Genomic DNA, 12,450 nt, shown 5'->3' with positions numbered 1-12,450 from the left:
CTTTGAAGCCTGCAAATGTTTATAAACAATGCAGCCAGTACACACAGAGACACAGAGCTGTGTCAGTCTGAAGGCAGAAAATGATTGAAAACCACCTGTCCATCAACTGGCTCTCATGCCAAAACTGTAACTGCTATCTGAAAGCGGGTTGGACCGTGAGAAGCAACAGAACTTCCTGAACATAGGGGTGTATTAGGGTCCAAAAAGGCCAGAAAATAAGGGAGAACCAGCAAGTTGAAAATTAAGGTAAGAATTTTCTCAGCTGAAAATTTACATTGGGCTTTATGGGGAAAATTCACTTGTCGCTTAAAGGCAGAAAGAGCAAAAACTCCACGTTACAGTTTCGCAAGTTAATTACTCTGAAAGAGGACAAGATTGTTTACATGACTACATTTCTGAAGTCTATGTCTATGTTTGAGAAGTCTTTTTTTGAAGTAGAACAATCCCAGCAGCCATCCATCCCATTCCATCAGTTTCAAGTTGCTTCCACTCTAACAAGGTGCAATACACACAAAGGGAAGGCTGAAAAAGTATCAAGAAGTTAGAAGTGCCTGAAGAAGATTTGAGGACATTGTATTGGTTTTAATGGGGATTTTCAGCTGACCAATGCTGAAGAACAATACTGTGATTGATGCAAGCTACCACAGCAATATAATCCACCAACCTGTTTCAATCAGAGCAATAAAACACTATTATTATAACAGAGTGAGAGAGAGAGAGCGAGAGAAAGAGAGAGATGTGAAAGACAGGCAGAGAAGGTTGCAAAATATAGTCTAAATATAGTGGTCTAAATATAACGAGTCTTTAGCACTGAGAACAGCGCCATCTACTGCACAGACTTAAAAGGTACAGTTTTCCCCAGGGGTCTCAGCTCCAGACATACTTCTAAAATCTGAATGTGACAAACTTGCATTATAGTATTTAAAAAAATTATTAAACTCACAATGTTATGTCAGACAAACGTTGCGCAAATTAATTATGTACTCATGAGTACACACAGAGACCAGAGAACTGATGGTGGAATTTGTTTTATTATCAATAAATATTGTTACAAAATGATATAGATTTTAAGATTTGCTGATTGTAAAGTATCAATCACCACTGGATCAATTAAAAAGACCATTAATGGTTATTCTGTTTAAAACTATGATACAAACATAAAATCCAATACATTACAATACAACACATTGAAAATATAAGTAATACAATAAAACATACAAAAAAACAATCATTTCTTTTGGAGTTTAAACAGTGGTGGCGACCCGCACAGGTGGTGGAGGGACAAATGCGGGGAGAGCCACAGATCTCTCAGACGAAGCCTGAGAGGGAACAGAGACAAGTTGGGTCATTTGTTCTACAGGGTTTAAAACATGCAACAATCTTATACACACACTAACCTTCTGTAATCTGTTGTACTCGGGGGGAGACTTCAGCCCCCCTGTCAGGAGGTTATGAGGATTTGTTTCTGCTTGTGTTGCTTTTGCCTGTGAAATGAAAAACAGTTACAACAGCTGAACAAAACCAAAAGCCACAGAACGTCATAACTGTAACTATGATGTTGATGTGTTGGCACTGATGCCACCCAGACACTGTACATTTATTGTAGAGGCCAATGATGCGCCTGTTACTTTCTCCACCGCTCTGGACACCGGATATCTTGTCTGCCGATCTATAAAAAAGACAAACATTTAAAAAAATAATAATTTATGTTGACAAAAAATTAACAAAATACCTCAGCAGTTTGAAAACTAGATTTGCTGGCAAGGAAGGATGCTTACTTCTTTTCTTGTACAAGGAGACAGAGAGGTAGGTGATGCCACTACAAAGGAGCAGGAAAAGAACGCTGCAGGGAATCCCCGCTGCAATGCCAGCAATGGCCGGTCCACTTAGCCCATTACCTAGGCGCATCGGACAGACGGTGAAGCCGGCCTTTAATGGAGGATCCTTAACAGGTGAGGCTCTCTCACACGCTAATAATCTACCATACCTGGACCAATTCTGTGGACCTCAGATGGAGCTCCTTCGGTACTATCAGCTTTGGGGATGACCCGGAACCTATATGTTGATTTGGGGTCGAGGACCATGATGTCAGTGCTCCGAGCAGAGCCAGGTCTCTGCTGGAGATTGCGAAATTCATTCGAGGGGCCTTTATTTTGGCTGCTGTTAACACTCAAGAGTTGCGGTCCTTTCATTTGGATAACAAAACCTTTACAGGAGGAAATACATTCAGACTGTTTAGGAGAGACATTTTGAGGACCTGCCAAATGCTTCAGTATTCACAAGCTTCTTTAAATTATATTCAGAAATGCTTTATCCTGTTGTTGCACTGTTGTCTACTGCTCGACTTTGGGTCCGTGCTTCCTTGTTCCTTCCATGTGTGTGATCCTGACATCAAAAGGAAAACCTAAACGCACTAAATTGTGGTGCTGGATGTCAAACATGGGCAAATCAGGCATCAGACAACAACCGACATTTGCCATTTTTCTCTGAAACATAACACTGCTTTGCCGGTGGCTTCTCACACTAGGCCTCCACAATATTTACACCCCTATCTTGTGTGTTTACAGTCTCAGTTTTCAACCTTGCCCACATTAGCTGACATGTTCAAATTCAATACAAGGGGGTTGGGTTTGTGACGCAAAAACAGAGCTGCTTTCACAGAGTTAATGCCCGCCTTACCTGTAACGATGGAGGTGGGTGGGACCTCCCAGGTCAATGTGACGATGGTTCCATCTTGATTAGGGAACAAACTGGAATCTGAGATGGACGGTCCTAGAGAGAGAGAGGGATTGTAAGGGAGGGGGGAGTCAAGTAAAGGGTGAGAGGGGGGGCGGGTTTACCAAGACTGAGGATCTTTGTTTAAAGGGAAGGAGCAATCTCAGGTATTTTGTAGCTCTCTGAGACTTCATTGTATCTGGTAATGCTAGCACTCCAAATTAGTATTTCAAGGCAACAGATTTGTTCGCATTTGAAAACTTAAAAGGATCTCAGTGTGTGCTGCATGGTCACAGGCACACACACACACACACACACACACGGTTTACCTTGTAATATAATTTCCTTCCTCCGGCTACCCAGTGGATTGTGACAGATGCAGGTGTAGTTTTGAGTTTTGAGGATACGACTGTTGACTTTCCAATCCAGAATCGTGAGCTGCGTGGTTTCACTGCTGATTTCATATTTTGTCCCATTGCTTAAAACGTTGCTGCCTTTGAACCATGACACCACAGCCTTCGGCAACGCCTCGCTGACACAGTCTATGGTGACCACAATTTTATCTGGTTTAGTGGTTCTGATGGCTGGTAAGAAATCTATTGGACTACCTAGGAAAAAGGTTCAAATCAAGTCAGTAATAATACCCAATACAGACATCCTTTATTTGTGTGATCGGTTGGTTGCAGAGATCAACAAATGCTCTTGAACGACAAGTCATGTAAATTAATTCTGAAACTTACGTGCAGTAATGATGCATTTATTCTGTTCTAGAGGATGGTTTGAGATGCAAGTGACACTTTTCCCATCCAGGTTGGCCGAAGCGTTTACAGTCGTGCTCAAGTCCCCTGCACCGCTGCTGCTGTTGCTTAGCGCTGGGAAGGACAGATGGGCCTTTGGGACACCCCCCAACCACTGACAGTGGTACTGCAGCTCAGCGTTACTCAGCGCCTGCACAGAGCACACTGGGCTCCCTGAAGGCCTCTCTGTCCAATAAAATATTTGATTATGGATCATTATTAAATGTGTAAATAATCATTATAATTCATCTTTAGGCCCATATTCACATATATTACTTAGAAACAAATATTCTACAGTCTTTATTAAAAATTGATTTAGATTTGAGATGTGCAAATGCACATAAGCAATAATCACATACCGTAAACATTAAAAGTCACAGTCTTTTGCTGCTGCTGTTTAGTCTTCTCATTGAGCAGCTTACAGGTATATGTTCCTCCTTGACTGGTCTGTAGGTTGGTCAGATTCAGGATTCCATTTGTGGATTTGGAGAGCGACTGACCACCAAAGATCCATTCGACGGTTGGCTGTTGATATCCCTCAGCCTGGCAGGAGAGAATAAGTGAATCCCCAGATTGGTAAAAAGACTGAGCAGGGGTGGCCGTCAATGTGGGCTCATCTGGTCCATCTATGAAAAACGACAAAGCATGAAAGTGGTTTTATATGTACGGATATTGCTAATGAAGTAAGGATACTGTAAAGATCTGTTTCCATTCCATTTCCTTATCTTACAGAACACAGAGACGTTCTTGTAAGTAGTCACAATGCTGAAGGGGTTGGTCAGGACCAACTTGTACTGTCCTGTGTCATTTCGGTTTGGCTGGTGGATTGCAAGGCTCCTTTGCTCCAGTGAATAGTGCGAGTTGTTGCTTAGCATCTTCTCGTTGAAGAACCATGTCTGACCCTCCACTACTCCTTGCAGCATGTGATACTGCAGTGTGAAAATGTTACTTCCCTCTATGGCATCCACAGGATCGGCACTCAAAATCACATTCTCAATGGTCTCTGTGGGATAAAAGCATAGGAGCGGTAAGGCACAGGGATAATATGTTGTGGTTAATGGTGCTCTCACTTCAAATGCACAATTAGGCTGTCTCATTTTGTGATTAGTCTAGCTCCACTCTGATAGATGATCAACTGTGAAACCTTCCAAAAAGAAAGAAAGCTTTTGGGAACCTAGGTAGTAAGTAAGGAAATAAGTGTCTCCTCAATTTGCCAAATCGAAAACCATATCAAACCCACTGCAGCATGTCAAGTGCTGTTGAAAGAGCCCAACAAGCCTATAATCAGTGTATTTTAGCTTCAAGCTCTAGATACAAAAATGTTTCTGCTGTCATCACACATCAGAAAGAAAATGCCTTACCAGTGCCTTGGAGAAACATCGCTACAGCACTACGTCTCCAACACCTAACACACGCTGTATACTCACCAAACACTTTGAGGGTGAAACTTGTATGGGCTGGAACCATTCCAGACTTTGTCATTTCCAGTTTGTAGTTGTTGGTGTAGCCAAGAGAGACGTTCACAAAGGTCAGAGATCCATCTGCCTCAAGCTTCAGCACATCCTTGTGCTTGCTAGCAATGTCTGGGGCAGCAGAGGAGCCAATAGTCCAGGTGACAACAGGTAAATCACCCAACGACCACTTAACTGTTGGGTCAGCAGCCCCAGTGAAGTGCACGGTCAGAGTCACATCGGTGCCAGCTACAGCATTAACCAGGGTAGGACCGGATGGTAAAACCTCCAGCATACAGTGAGCCCCTGTCAGTGTGTTAGTTTAAGAAGGAAATTTAATTCAATTCAACCTTATTTATACAGCGCCAGATCACAACAAAGTTATCTACAAAAGGGAGACTCCTCTGATGTTTTAGAGCACATCACCAAAGTGAGACATTTCCCTTAAGACACATAAATAAGATTTAAATCGGTGCAGTAAAGCATTGAGATTTTATTTAGTTGTAAATATACAAATACTGCTGCACAGTTAAAAGTACAGATGTTAAGTTTGCCTGGTTTGTAAATGGATCTGCTCTACTTTGAGAAATGGCATCAACGAAGAAAAAGAAAAGCTCAATAATATCACCCAATAATTTGAATGTGATGTGTAAAATCAGTGTCAAGAGTTCACTTTAAATCTTTAAATCCATTTCAACACAACCTTAAAACTAGCAAACGTGTTTTAGATTGAATACAAAGAGAGCAAAACATTAGGATCATTACTTAAAATGTTATATTTCTTTACCTCACCTTGAAAAAGAAAGACTTGCATCAACGACAGAAAAGCCACACTTAATCTGTTCTCAACCTGCGCCAGCCTCCACATTCTATCAAAGAGTAAAACAAGCATCGCAGCTCATTTAAAGTAAACTGAAATACAGGTTCCAAAAGAAAATCACGGGTGGGAAACGTCCTGCAGTTCATGAGCAGCGTGTGTGTGTGTGTGTGTGTGTGTGTGTGTGTGTGTGAGGGAGGGGACTGGAGCTGCAGGTAGCTGTCATCAGCGCACGTGAGCAGCTCACCTGTGCTGCTGGCTCAGAGACCACGCCCCTCCTCTCATTACACATAACAGACAGAGAGACCACGCCCCCCATTACACATGCAGTTCAGTTCCTCATCTAAAAATGATATTTAGTATGTATTGTGTGTTTGCTTTTGTAGATTAAACCTAATTCTTGATCCTTGTCAACCATTGTTTTTCAATGAAAGTTTGTGTGGCAGTTTAATGTTTAATGAATTATTTGAGTGTAGCTGCTGTTCAAAATACTCATACTATAACTGACCAATTGTTTTGGGTACAGAATTGTTAATTTTAAAAGGCCAGTTTATTGTGGTGTTCAACAAATCTATCATAAAAGCAGCTTTTTAAGGATTTAGTTGTGAATACATTACAAGATCTGTCATGTAACGAGAGCGTGACAGCAGGCTCAAAAACCAACACTTTCGTTTACACTTGGATCACCGATTATACCTTTAACTACCTTACACATCCGTCTTTCAAGCATTCCACATCACAACTTCTCCAATTAAGGACCATGTTAGTTCTTCATACTGAAAATGTGTAACAGTCTCTTTATGACATTGGCTGTATAATTTCACAAAAATTAAGCACACTGCTCAACCTAGACAATTTGTCCCTTTAATTGCTACAATCAACAACATAAATAATGCCACTGTATCAATTCTAATAGTGTAAATAAGTGTGTTGGAACTGACATAGAACTAATGGCGACTTTGCTCTTCTCTCATTGCCTCATTATTAAATCCAAACAATCAAGATTTTCTATACCAGGAGCAGCGACATCGAATCCAAGAAATGCGCAGTCAGATAGCAGCAGTAGACAATTCACGGCAGCCACTGGGCGCCAAAAATTCCAGAACACCACTTTGTAGTTGGATTTGCTTATGAAAAAGACTATTTTATTGGTGGCTCTGTACAGTTGAACACAGAATTGAGGCGCTTATGGTAAAACTTTATCTTTATGGTCACCCTTTAGTGTGCGCATACTGAGAGACACTGTGCAGGCAATCCAGACACCTGGTAACAGTCTGGAGTATAAACTATACAACTCCAGTCATCAGATGTGACACTTATTTGACAGACTCTAAACCTGTTTGGGTCATATTTACATATATCATTTATACAATCTAGCTCCATTGAATTGTGTGATTACAGGTGTACAAAACAGCAGCATGATTAAATGGAAGTATTGCATGAAGAGTGTAGGTACACCTTACCAAGTCAACTAGACTCACATTAGTAAGCTGGGTAGAGATGAACCCAATATGTCAATACAAATTCACATCACAGACAAGACTGTCACCGTGCAGCTGGCCAGAACAGTGTTTCTCAGTACTCGCTCTCTCCTGTCACTTCTTCCCCGCATAACCGCAGGAGTCACAGTCTCCAGCAGAGGGATTAGACGGATATAACAGAGAGTCCTCCCGGTGTGCTGTGTAATGCAGTCGGGCTGTTCACTGGAGACTCCTAGAGTGAGAGAGGAAGAGGATGGAAAAGTTTATCCCGAGACAAGAGTTGCAATTGAAAATCTCGATTTCGTTCTTCTGTTTGTCACAGCAAGACACAAAGCACTCTTTTGATACTCACCCTACTGCGTGGCCCTGCTCTCTCCTGCTCCTGCTGCCAAACCTCTATATCCTCCCTGCCTCCTTTAGTTTGCCCACCAGGTCCGCCACCGTCTCCACCTTGACGCCTGCCAGTCTCTGCGGGGGCTCGTCCACTCTCAACACCTCCAGCCGTGAGGTCAGGTCCACACCCAGGTCAGCAGGCTTGAAGTTGGCAATTTTCTTCTTCTTGGCTTTCTGAAAGAAAGAGAAGGATAGCGCAGGAGAGGGAATATTGGGCGAATTAGACTATGGATTCCTTCTTTGTTTGCTTTTATTATTGATGTTCTCTGAGGACAGGGGACAGAAAATATGCTACTTACCATGATATTAGGCAAGGTGGCATATCTGGGGGTGTTGAGGCGAAGGTCTGCCGTCAAGACAGCTGGTGTGTTGATCTTAATGGTCTCCAGGCCCCCATCGACCTCTCTAACCACTTTCACCTTGTCTCCTTCTAAAGTCACCTCTGAAGCAAAGGTACCCTGCAATGACAGCATGTGACCTAAATCCGTGCAGGGATAACAGAAAGCTTCGTCTGCACTGAGAAGCCCTACTGTCCTACTGTCCTCAGGTTATTTCAGGTAACGAGGTAGTGAAAGTGCCCCATCTACTGCCCAGTAAGGATAAATGCACTTCATTTGCATACAGTCCAAATCCGATAAAAAACAGGTGCTTGTTAATTCTGAAGTGAGATCTGTGCAGCTGTTTGGGAGCCGGTCATCTTTCTTTACATTACATTATATAGAGTAGGCCATAGAGCTGTCCAGCTGTGTAACCTATCCTAGGTAAAGTGCCCCATCTGTTGGCGAGACTGTGGCACTTCATCCCAACTGCCCAAGCAGCCTTTGACCTGCTTTGTGTGCAGGTTGACTGTGGTTCACACTGACCCAGACTAGTCCCCACTAACCCCGGTAAGAACTTTGAACAGTCAGGCAGCACCACAACGTAACACACTTTGGACAGAGAAACTATTTTGTGCAGATCAACGATTAGAAAAATAGAAAATAACATGCAGTTATCCTAATTCAACACGATTATTCTGTCATTATTTCTGGAGCAGGTTGGAAAGGTCCTGCTGATGATGATTCATTCAATAAACACACAGGAGTTGAAACCCACCTGAGGCCAGTCGAGCAAGGCCGCCGTCATCTGGCCAGTCTGATTGCAGTCATCATCAATGGCCTAGGAACACAACAAAGAGTCAGTCATGGAGGTAAGAGCAGACCAAGGCAGAGAGAAAGATTTACGGATCATCCATGAGAACACTGATTGAACATTATTCGAAAAGTGGTGGACGACGGGTTTTTGGTCGCTTACCTGTTTTCCCAGAATGACGAGTTGAGCTTCCTCCTTCTTGGCCAAAGCAGCCATGATCTTCGACACCTGCAGGGGACCCAAGCTCTCGTACTCTTTCCCGGACACTTGCACATGGATGCCACGGTCGGCCCCCATGGCAAGAGCAGTACGGATGGTTTCCTACAACACAGAAAGATGGCAGGTGAGGAATGGAAGGATGGGGTACTCGCACGGGGGATGGGATTGGTGGGAGCTAGAGTGAGGGAACGGCTTTGAATGTGTGTAAGATGAGAGGTGAATATCTGGAGATGATAAAGCATTATGTGTATTGCACCTAAATCTTCTTCCTTGATGAAAATTTTCATTACAGCACAATTCCATGAGGAAAAAGTATTGACTTTCTACCCAACAACAGGCATCTTACTACCATGTAACCACCAGACGTAACCTCTCAAAAGTAGCAGACAACCTTTCTCCAGGACTCCAGCTATTAACAAGGCTAAGTTGTACAACCTGGTCCCGCCCTGCCCTGCCCACCTGTGCCTGCTGCGGCCCGCAGCTCACAGCCACCACCTCCTTAATCAGCTTCTTCTCCTTCAGCCTGACCGCCTCCTCCACGGCGATCTCACAGAAGGGGTTCATCGAGTGCTTAACGCCATCCGTCACCACGCCTGTCTTGTCTGGCTTCACACGAATCTACAGGAGAAGAAGACGGTAAGACAGAGTCACTGCAGGGGTGCCAGGTGATGAACGACCCAGATAAGCCAGAATCTAGGACGAGCTGACAGACAAGATGATAGAGGCAGCACACAAGAAGGCACAGTGTGTAATGGTGAAAAGGAAGAGATCTAGTGCGGTGTGTGTGTGTGACAATGAGGATATTCATATGCAATATCCATCTGCAGTCCCAGCTATATATGAGGTTTAATCTTCTATATGCTGCATGCTCTCTAAAGATATAGAATCTTTAACAGTAAGACTGCAGAGAATCATCACAGACAACGATCTATTACTGGTACAATTGGGAACTTGAACTTTGCAAATCATTGATTTTAGGAGTGAATGAGGCAACAAAGTACATTGTAAAGAGTTACTGTTCCCTGAATCATTGTGTTGTGATGTTCGGTGTTCATAATAAGCAATGAGTTGGGAACAGGAGTGAATGTGGCACAGATCCATCTGAAGGCAGATGAACCAGGAGTGTTATTGTTGCCCCAACAGCTGTTTCAGATGAAATATACCTATGGTGTCGATTAATTTACAAACAATATACCATCACATAACACTCAAACACTATATAAGGAATACCTTGAGATAACTGCAAAACCATAGTCCTAAAACTATACAGGCTTCTATCACTGCTATCGATTAATTTACAGAACTTTAACATTTCAGCTCCCTCTATATATTTCACTCACTCTATTCTGGAAACAGCCTTGGTACACATTTATAAACGATTTATTCTGAACGTTTGAGAAATTAGAAATGAATTAGTTGATGGCCTGATTACTTTCGGTGATGTGTCAGTGGTGTGACACAAGCAGTTGGCATTAGCAAGCTAACGTTAGCTAGCAGAAGACAAGAAATACAAACAACTTCTAACTTAAAGATTGTGTGCAAACCAGCGTGACGTGACAGTACCTTGACTGCGTAGTCTATGACTCGCTTAACTCCAACGAGAACACGGCCAGACATTGTTGCCAAAGCGTCAGTCACAAGCTTTGCTAACTCAAGCCACCGCAATGAACCTTCACCAAGGAGAGAGGCCGGAACTATTTCAGGGTGACGCCAGAGGACGAAGCTGACGGGACCGCCTCTCATTCCAGCCAATGGGAAACAGGCAGCAATCAATTTCTCTGTTCTGATTGGCTAATGTACGTTTGACGCTATCGTTAAATTAAGCGCTTAATCAACACGAAATCGTATTAACTTATTTCTAGCTTTATATATAAATCTATACAAAACACTATATCGAGTGTATAGACTGCCAAATCTGGAAATTGACGACCAATAACTGCTGAGCATCGCGGTGCTCTCATTATCTGTGTCGTAAAGAAAACTAGGTGGAAGAAGAGTTCCGCTGGAAGTAGGGCAAAGTTGAAAACGAATATTATAATGGTTTATGTTACCTAATCTTCAGATTAAACATATTATTACAAGACAATTTACAGGAATACAATACCATGTCGACATTTAGAGAGATTTGGATATTCGGGATTTAAATTGTAATAAGAGCTGGTTGTTTGTGAGACAAAAGCACAAATCGCAGGTGTTCATTGCATTTTTCTTTTCCATCTCTGTAAAACATTTTTCATCCGAAATCTTTGTAAATATGACTAACTCGTTGTTATTTTCTTGTGTCAGGTGAAGCACATGGATTTCCTGCCATTTCCCCGATGGATACAATGACAATACAGTTTCATCATAATCACATTTAGTAATAACATTTCCAGGTGTTCCAGATGTGAATTTTAAAATGTGATTACTTTTATCAAAATGTGTTTTTATCCCCGTTCCTGTCAAATAGGTCAGACAAAATGCATGTTCGGTTCTTTATGGCAACTTTGACACCAGCATGACATCAACTCTGAGAACTATTCGTGTATATACAGTACATAAGATGTGAGAAAGTAGTTGCGTTACTGATACCTATTTTTGCTGTCACTGTGAATTACTAAACTATATATTAAAAAAATGGCACATAAAGTAGAATTGTTTTGCGGTACTCGTTTGGCCAAAATATGTTTGACAATTACTGTAATTTGGGGACAGAATACATGTTTGTGGAGAACTCCAGGTAATTCCAAATTGAGCACAAACAAATAAACAACAACTTGTAGCTGTAAATCCGAAGTGAGGAGACATTTAAGAACTCTGGGCATTTGGGCATTGATTTAATATAGAAGAACAAACTCGTTGTTATTTTCTTGTGTCAGGTGAAGCACATGGATTTCCTGCCATTTCCCCGATGGATACAATGAAAATACAGTTTCATCATAATCACATTTAGTAATAACATTTCCAGGTGTTCCAGATGTGAATTTTAAAATGTGATTACTTTTATCAAAATGTGTTTTTATCCCCGTTCCTGTCAAATAGGTCAGACAAAATGCATGTTCGGTTCTTTATGGCAACTTTGACACCAGCATGACATCAACTCTGAGAACTATTCGTGTATATACAGTACATAAGATGTGAGAAAGTAGTTGCGTTACTGATACCTATTTTTGCTGTCACTGTGAATTACTAAACTATATATTAAAAAAATGGCACATAAAGTAGAATTGTTTTGCGTTACTCGTTTGGCCAAAATATGTTTGACAATTACTGTAATTTGGGGACAGAATACATGTTTGTGGAGAACTCCAGGTAATTCCAAATTGAGCACAAACAAATAAACAACAACTTGTAGCTGTAAATCCGAAGTGAGGAGACATTTAAGAACTCTGGGGCATTTGGGCATTGATTTAATATAGAAGACCTATGAGATCTTCAACTGTTCATCAAAAGATCATCAGTATCGA

The 12,450-nt window shown here is 41.8% G+C and overlaps 2 protein-coding genes across 2 annotated transcripts; both read right to left on the bottom strand.

Annotated features, from left to right (window-relative positions):
- Positions 1 to 1,023: 1,023 nt before the first annotated feature.
- vsig10l (V-set and immunoglobulin domain containing 10 like) lies at positions 1,024 to 6,191 on the bottom strand. Its single transcript, XM_076148507.1, has 12 exons — positions 5,756 to 6,191; positions 4,940 to 5,269; positions 4,243 to 4,515; positions 3,872 to 4,138; positions 3,456 to 3,698; positions 3,045 to 3,323; positions 2,680 to 2,772; positions 1,988 to 2,206; positions 1,779 to 1,898; positions 1,596 to 1,669; positions 1,398 to 1,484; positions 1,024 to 1,319 (listed from the first exon to the last, which is right to left on the bottom strand). Exons 1-12 carry the CDS (start codon positions 5,853 to 5,855, stop codon positions 1,245 to 1,247), a joined length of 2,160 nt encoding a protein of 719 aa, XP_076004622.1. The 5' UTR covers positions 5,856 to 6,191; the 3' UTR covers positions 1,024 to 1,244.
- Positions 6,192 to 6,630: 439 nt separating this feature from the next.
- On the bottom strand, positions 6,631 to 10,716 carry etfb (electron transfer flavoprotein subunit beta). Its single transcript, XM_076148508.1, has 7 exons — positions 10,568 to 10,716; positions 9,464 to 9,622; positions 8,948 to 9,106; positions 8,750 to 8,812; positions 7,954 to 8,112; positions 7,614 to 7,828; positions 6,631 to 7,493 (listed from the first exon to the last, which is right to left on the bottom strand). Exons 1-6 carry the CDS (start codon positions 10,619 to 10,621, stop codon positions 7,658 to 7,660), a joined length of 765 nt encoding a protein of 254 aa, XP_076004623.1. The 5' UTR covers positions 10,622 to 10,716; the 3' UTR covers positions 6,631 to 7,493; positions 7,614 to 7,657.
- Positions 10,717 to 12,450: the final 1,734 nt, after the last annotated feature.

The sequence above is a fragment of the Genypterus blacodes genome, unplaced genomic scaffold, assembly GCF_046128005.1.
Source record: "Genypterus blacodes isolate CSIRO-AG114 ecotype Tasmania unplaced genomic scaffold, CSIRO-AGI_Gbla_v1 ptg000040l_1, whole genome shotgun sequence".
Taxonomy (NCBI): Eukaryota; Metazoa; Chordata; class Actinopteri; order Ophidiiformes; family Ophidiidae; genus Genypterus; species Genypterus blacodes.
This window is presented reverse-complemented; position numbering and strand designations above follow the sequence as displayed.

What these genes read in the sequence shown, in the direction of transcription:
- vsig10l (XM_076148507.1), bottom strand. Translation starts at nt 5,855, where the DNA reads ATGCTTGTTTTACTCTTTGATAGAATGTGGAGGCTGGCGCAGGTTGAG. An exon ending in GCAAGTCTTTCTTTTTCAAG is followed by an intron (nt 5,270 to 5,755) that starts GTGAGGTAAAGA and finishes ACACACTGACAG; the next exon opens with GGGCTCACTGTATGCTGGAG. An exon ending in GGTCCACAGAATTGGTCCAG is followed by an intron (nt 1,899 to 1,987) that starts GTATGGTAGATT and finishes CGATGCGCCTAG; the next exon opens with GTAATGGGCTAAGTGGACCG.
- etfb (XM_076148508.1), bottom strand. Translation starts at nt 10,621, where the DNA reads ATGTCTGGCCGTGTTCTCGTTGGAGTTAAGCGAGTCATAGACTACGCA. An exon ending in TCGTCATTCTGGGAAAACAG is followed by an intron (nt 8,813 to 8,947) that starts GTAAGCGACCAA and finishes TTGTGTTCCTAG; the next exon opens with GCCATTGATGATGACTGCAA. An exon ending in CCTTGCTCGACTGGCCTCAG is followed by an intron (nt 8,113 to 8,749) that starts GTGGGTTTCAAC and finishes CTGTCATTGCAG; the next exon opens with GGTACCTTTGCTTCAGAGGT.